Source organism: Triticum aestivum, chromosome 7B (genome assembly GCF_018294505.1).
Source record: "Triticum aestivum cultivar Chinese Spring chromosome 7B, IWGSC CS RefSeq v2.1, whole genome shotgun sequence".
In the NCBI taxonomy this organism is placed as follows: domain Eukaryota; kingdom Viridiplantae; phylum Streptophyta; class Magnoliopsida; order Poales; family Poaceae; genus Triticum; species Triticum aestivum.
Genome location: NC_057813.1, coordinates 24,560,791 through 24,568,256, shown reverse-complemented (window position 1 = coordinate 24,568,256; position 7,466 = coordinate 24,560,791). Strand labels below are relative to the sequence as shown.

The window sequence follows — 7,466 nt, the reverse complement described above, 5'->3', positions numbered from 1 at the left end:
AAATTGAAATATTATATTTCACTCAGCTTAATAGAATGATTTCTATCATTTCAAAAAATGATTTCACTCATTTCGAAAAGTAATTTCAGTCATTTTAACCAACATATTTCACTCATTCCAAAAAATATATTTAAATCATTTCAATACGGTTAATTTGACTAAATTGAAAAAAAATATTTCACTCAGCTTAAAAGAATGATTTCTATCTTTCAAAAAAAGATTTCACTCATTTCAAAAAGTGATTTCATTCATTTTAACAAACATGTTTCACTCATTCAAAACACTGGGTTCACTCATTCCAAAAGGTATGTTTCGTTGTGTTTAAAAAATAGATTCTGCTCATTCGGAAAACTTAGTTCACTCGTTTCAAAAGTTGGATATAACTTATTTTGACAAAATGATTTCACTCAATTTAACACACAGCTGATTTCAAGTCTTTTACGAAATATATTTCAATTGTATTTTTGCTATTTCACGAATTTCAGAGATCAAAAAAATATCAATTTCACATATTTACACATCATGTTTCAGATATTATTTCAATACTTCATTAGAATTTTAGCATATTTCAGATATTATTTGACCTATTTCAGTAGTTTTGAACGTGTGAAATCAATTTTAGCTGAGTGAAATAAACGTTACACATATTTGAAATAAAAATCACTAGAATTCTCTTCATATATTTGAAAATATATCAGGTTCATATATTTGAAATATTCTATTTCACATAGTGAAACGAGTATAAAACATATTCAAAATTGGTCTTGTTCTAAAGTTCTTGCCATCAGAATTACAAATATATATAATATATATATATATATATATATATATATATATATATATATATATTAGAAAACAAAATTGTAGTTTAAAAGATATGATTGATTGAAATTGTCAAAGAGAAAATAAAAGGCATGGAGTGTTGAGATGGAGAGGAGAAATATTGAATGCACCTACATGGGAACTAGCATAGCTTTTTATGACAAAAACTGACAGAAGTACACATGTGGGCCTGTTGCTTGTACAAGTCAGAGATGTATTGCATAGTATTTAAATCAAAATTTTACTATTATATGGAGCAGGGCGGCTTTAATCTCAGTATGCAAACGAGCGGTGAATTGTTTGCCGGTACATACCACCACCGGTAAAAAGAGCTTTGCGGTTATGTGTGTCTTACGATCCCTATCCTACGCAACGTCTAGGATCTATTTTCCTCCGTGGTGAACTCCCGCCGCCAAGTCCCTATCGATCTAAGAGTTCTATTTCAGGCCAACAGAGGTTTTCCTCTGCCTTGGTTCTCTCTTGTCGACAACTTCGGCTGATGGCGCCCGCATCAGCTGCACATTCAATTACCGAAAGTGGCACAAAACGCCGTGGCCATCGCGATCTGGACATGTTCAATGATCAGCTTGACCTGCAAGATGAGGTCTTCGACGATCTTGAGAACAACAAGGATGACCCCGAAATTTGAGGATTTCCTGGTTAGCTTTGTCAAGGGTGCACACCTAAAAATCGGTCAGTCGGGCTGCAGTTTTCGTGAGACAAGAGCTGCATGGAATCCTGCACAAGCGATTTGATTTAGGCCAGTTGGACCTAATTTGTTTGTGGTGCGAACCTCTAGTCCTGGTGATTGGGAGAGGATTATCCAGAGGGGCCCTGGATCTTCTGATTATGGGTCGTTCTTCTGCACCAGTATGATGGGTTTGCTTTAGTGGAGGAGGTAGAATTTGTGCAAATGCCCATCTGGCTGCAGATACACAAAATCCCATATGTATACTGTAAGAAGGAGATGGTTGAACAGTTGCCGAGAAATTCAGGAAAATATCTGAGACAAGACTTAATGGTAACTCAAGAGGTGATGTTACACAGCTGTTTGACAAAGTTCGTCGGTTCTTGACTTGTGTGCGCCTCCAACTGCCTTCTCTCTCTTCCACCAAACTTCACGTTTCCTTGTGTGTGATGATTTCATTCCATGTTTAGGTCATTTCCTGCAGAAACACATTAAACAAAGGATATCGAGATCTCTCGCATTCATTAGTCATTATTGACAATATCGAAGAGATTTTCTAGGAAATCTCATGATTACTTGGTTTAAACAACGGTGTGATGAGCGCAGGGAATCTCCTATTGGACGCACGTTGCGTCAAAGTGTTGGTCTTTCGCACAGAAGTAAGGAACAAACGATGACCTGGGCCGGGCCCATTTACGTGCTGCAGTGTTTCCCTGAACCGGTTTTCCTTTCTCTTTCTGGTTTTTCGTTTCATTTTTTATTTTTCTTTTCTTTTCCTTTTTTGTTTCTTTTTTCTTTTTCGTTTCTTTTTTCTTTTTCGTTTCTGTTTGTATTTAAAGTTTTTTAAAGAGTTCATGTTTTGAAAATTGTTCAGAAACATAAAAAATGTTCATGCTTACAAATTCGAAAACTGTTCATAAATTCGAAAACTATTTCCATTTTTAAAAATGGTCGTATTTTTTCAAAAACTGTTCATAAATTCGAAAACTATTTCCATTTTAAAAATTTGTTCAGGAATTTCAAGAAATGTTCTGGTTTTTCAAAAATCGTTTGGAATGTTTTTATTCTTGTATTAAAAACCTGATCACAAATTCAAAAATGTTCTTGTTCTCGAAACGTTGGTCACGTGTTCAAAATTTGTCCGTGTTTCAATTTTGTTGGGATTTTCAGAATTGTTCTTCATTTCGAAATTTGTTCAAAAATTCAAAACATATTCGTGATTCAAAAAATTGTTCCTGTTTTAAAAACTCTGCACATAATGCGAAAAATGTTCAAGTTTACAAAAATGTTCAGAATATTAAAATTGTCCCTTTTGTCAAATGATGTTTGCATTTTTAAAAAGTTCGGGAATTTCAAATATTGTTCCCGATTTAATTTTTTTGCTCATAATGCGAAAAATGTTCATGTTTACAAAAATGTTCAGAATATTAAAAATTGTCCCTGTTTTCAAATGATGTTTACATTTTTAAAAATGTTTGCGAATTTCAAAATATGTTCCCATTTTTAAAAAATTGCTCATAATGTGAAAAATGTTCATGTTTACAAAAATGTTCACAATATTAAAAATTGTCCCTGTTTTCAAATGATGTTTGCATTTTTTTTAAATGTTTGGGAATTTCAAAAATTGTTCCTGCTTCTCCATAATTGTTCAACATTTCAAAAAATGTTCATTATAAAAAATTGTTCAGAATTTTAAAAATTGTCTCAGAAATTCAAATATTGTTTGTGTTTTCAAAAAATGTCGGGACTTTTGAAAAAAGTTCAACAATTCAAAAAGATTTCCCATTATCAAATTTTGTGCTCAGAATGAAATAAATGTTTGAGTTTTTCAAAAATGACCGGAATTTCAAAAAATGTTTGCACTTGCCAAAATTGTTCGCATTATCAATTTTTTGTTCTCAAAATTCAATACATGTTCGCATTTTCATTAAATGTTCAGGAATTTCAAAATTCTTTCTGTTGAAAAATCGTTTTTATTTTATTTTTTGAAATTTTGAAAAATTGTTCGAGTTCTTCAATAAATTTTCGGATTTTCAAACATTGTTCGTTGTAAAAAACACAATTTCCAAATAAAGTTCGAAAAAAAAACCTGTCCTGATTCTGCTTTGAAGTTAGTTCTTATACAATCACACTCCAATTTTTACATGAATGTTGTTAGCTCCACTGGTTAGCTTCTCTCATACTTAAGATTAAGAAGGACTTCCAAAGTTCGAATCCTAGGGAAGATTTAGCGTGCTTTTTTTTAACATCGCTGCGCTAAACAGGCGCGCTCGCTACAGCGCCCAGTATTGGGCCGGCCCACTCGCGGGGTGCCTGCATGCGTCAAGTGGCTGTTCGACACAAAACGCGTTGAATAGGAGCTCCCCACAAATATCCCTCATCACTTTGTTTGGTTAGCTGCTAAACCACGTAGATTGCCATGGATTTTGGCCCAATCCATGTGGGTCATCCAGGCCAGGAACAGTTCCATGTGGTTCCCAATTTCACTGTAGTTTCGGCAAAGGCGGGTGAAATCCCAGCCCAAACCACGTCGATCCGCTTCGTTCCACGTTGTCCACAAGGACCTTGTCCCCTTCGTGGAATGAGTCCATCGGAGGCAAATGCAATAACCTACGAAGAAATCGGAAGTGTGGCGAGGTGGTGCCTCTGGCGACGATGACAATGAGCAGCGACATGGGCCTCCGACAACAACGACGGCTCCCTTCTCTACAAGGGGTCTTTCGCAAAAAAATGCGAGGCCACACGGCGGTACCGCAGTGCTAGAGCGTATGAGGGGTCGTATAAGGGACCACAAATCTTACATACTTTTGTGCTTAGTGATCGTATTGAGAGGTTTTCAGGTACATGAGCAAATCTTACATACTTTTGTGCTTAGTAATGCACCAACAAGTTAAGGGACGAATCGTGTGATTTTCTCTATATGGGTCAACCTATTGATGAATGGTGGCGGAGTGGCGAGCTCGATCAAACGAAATTGTGAGCATCTGTGCGTCATACATAGATTGTCAGTGTGCACAACATTTCCTCTGTCTTGGTTTATTAGTGCACTCGTATTTAGGGTCATATTTTGACCATGATTTTAACTCATAAAATATAAGTTATACATAGCAAAAATAATATTATCGGACACTATGTTCAACGATCCAACGACATAAATTTTGGTGCCATGCATTAACACTTTGCAAGTTAAATGTACGGTCAAAATTGACACAAATACAAAGGGGGCCCAATAAACAGGGACGGGGATATTACTATTATAACATGGAGTAGTATGTGAAAAAATGTGACTTGCCCAAAAAAAATTCAGGCAACTATACATATCAAAAGTCACTTGCACTTGAGGTTTAAAAAATAAGTCACTTAATGAGTCGACTGCAAACTGCTGTGGACAAATGTGCAACTCTAACTCAAATGTGCAATTTTAGAGTTATAAATAGATTCATCAATCGATCGAAAATCGCTACAAAAACTAGCTACTCCAAAAGTTTCTGTCGCATCGGGTTGATGACGAGCGCTGTTGATTTCTAATCAATCAAATAACTTGATACCTTTGATCCATTTAATCCCTTTGCCTACATCCTCACACTCATTGACGTGTCGAGACAGCTCCTCCTTGTTCACCGCCTTCCCCTGGCACTCCACATCGGGCGTCATGTGGAAGCACGGCTCCATGGACACGGCGCGCACGCACGGCGGCTCGGGCACCTTGCCGTCTTCCGGGATCATCAGCATGGTCGGCCGCAGCCCCGCGAGGCTGCTGCTCATGTAGCCGAACGTGGACGCCCCCGTGGTGAGCAGCACGTCGGAGAAGCTGAGCAGGTAGATCTCCGCGAGCGCCTTCTGGTTGTGCGGCCGCTGCCCCATGATCTGCCGCTCCTCGTGGCTCGGCTGGAACACCCCCACCATGCCGCCGCCCTTGGCCGCGTGCTCGTAGTACGTTGACTTGATCCTGTCGTAGTAGTCTGCTTGGAGCGACGCGATCAAGATGGCCTTTGATTTGGCACTGCTCCTCGCCGCGGTGGTCTTCGTGTTCGCCTCGTCGCCGTCGATGTCCGGCAGTATGTGCTCCTGCCGGGAGCACGCCATGATTTGGGTGTACATGTCGTCGACGGGGATGGTTGCCCAGGAGAACATCCTGATCTGCACGCCGATCCTCTCCTCCGCCTGGGCCATGTACGTGTGGTAGTACCTGGTGATCATGCCCCAGACGGAGTTGGACGGGTGGAACAGGTACCGGCCGAGAAGGTGCGCCACGCTCTCCTTGGCCGGGAACAGCCTCCGGAGCTCACCTTCGAACTCCGCCATGGCGTACAGCGCCGGCACGAAGTAGAAGTCGTTCTGCACCAGCAGCCAGTTCACCTTGGCCAGCACGAGCTGGTCGTCGTTGCAGTAGAAGAGCCGGTCCGAGCGCCGGAGGTCGTGCGCCAGGTGCAGGTACACGTACGGCGGCACCGACTGCGCCGTCGCCTTGGCCGGGTCGTTGGCGATCTTCTTGCCGTCGAGGAGGTTCCCGTACGACTGGTTGGAGCCTACCCCGAGCCAGGACATGTCGGCGACGGGGAAGTCCCGCGGGAGCACCCAGGTCGCGTTCGCGCCGGGGAACGGCTCGCAGAAGAGGCCTGTGAAGTCGTCCGTGGAGTGGACGAGGAGGACGCGGTCGGTGAGGAGCGCGTAGAGGAACGTGCTGAGCAGAGACAGCATCCGGTTGCCGAGGCCATTGTAGGGGATCCACACGACGTAGTTGCACTCCGCGTCCTCCGTGCTGCTGCTGCCGCCGGACCGGAGGTGGTCGACGGACCTGGCGTACGGCGGCGTGCCGGGGCCGCACCTGCTGTGCCGCGCCTCGTAGTCGCGCAGCTTCCGCAGGAGGTGCGGCGAGGGCGCGTACGGGGAGTGCTTGTAGTAATGCGGGGACTGGTAGCGGCTCAGGCACGCGCGTCGGTCGGAACCTGGCGAGAGCAGGCCGCCAAAGAGCTCGTCCGCACCGGCGGCGCTCTGACGAGAGACGTTCAGTAATCCTGAGGAATTATCAAACACGAGAACTTGCAATGTTACAAAAATTTGATTATGTAAGACCATCACGAGATGATTAGATTTCGTTCATGTGCCCAACCCCAAATTCGATCAAGCATGAGCAGGCTTGTGTCGTGTGGATCGGCAAAGCTGGGCGACTTTGCACCTAATCGTGAGTACATACATGCAAATCGATCACGAGGGAGAGCTTGCTTGTACCTCCACCCATGGCGGTCAGCTTGGCGGCGTTCTGCCACACGGCCAGCGCGCCCGCCCGGCCGCCGAAGAGGAGCGCCATGAACGGCAGCGTGAACAGGCACACGATGAGCAGCACGCCCGCCCGGCCCATCCCGTGGCTCCTCCTCGCCGCGCCGGCGCCCCACGCCGCATCCGCCACCGGACGACCTTCCGCCATCTTGCTGCCGCCCCTGTCCATCATCTACTGTATCTCCCCAACGCAACAACATGCGGAGTATACGTCGCCCGATCGAGCCACGAAAGCCCCAGCATGGTTTTAACAAGATCCGTAAGCTCGTCATGGATTGATCGATTAACGTCTCCGTAGAGTTGCGTCGCGTGATCCGCGGCGATTCGCTTTGGCGTGCAGGTGGGGTTGACCACGGATAATAACCGAGCCAGCATGTCGTGGGAGCGTCGTGGCTGGAGGCTTGGAACTAGCATGTGACGGACGCACGTGTTTTTGGGACTACCGGGCACGATATGAAGGCAACTCTTCGCACACTCGCCGATTTTGTTTACTCTTAATATTAGTTTTTTTAAGTCAAACTTTATAATCTTTTGTCAAAGTTATAGAAAATGTACTGTATTAGCTTCTACAATATCAAATCAATACCATTAGAGTCATCGTTGAATATATTTTCACACTATATATTAGCTAAATATCCGTGCATTGCTATGGGATAAAACATTATTTGATGAGTGC

The 7,466-nt window shown here is 43.2% G+C and overlaps 1 protein-coding gene across 1 annotated transcript; it reads right to left on the bottom strand.

Annotated features, from left to right (window-relative positions):
* Window positions 1–4,895: 4,895 nt before the first annotated feature.
* On the bottom strand, window positions 4,896–7,195 carry LOC123161317 (probable fucosyltransferase 8). The gene is made up of 2 exons (XM_044579155.1): window positions 6,743–7,195; window positions 4,896–6,528 (listed from the first exon to the last, which is right to left on the bottom strand). Exons 1-2 carry the CDS (start codon window positions 6,960–6,962, stop codon window positions 5,039–5,041), a joined length of 1,710 nt encoding a protein of 569 aa, XP_044435090.1. The 5' UTR covers window positions 6,963–7,195; the 3' UTR covers window positions 4,896–5,038.
* Window positions 7,196–7,466: the final 271 nt, after the last annotated feature.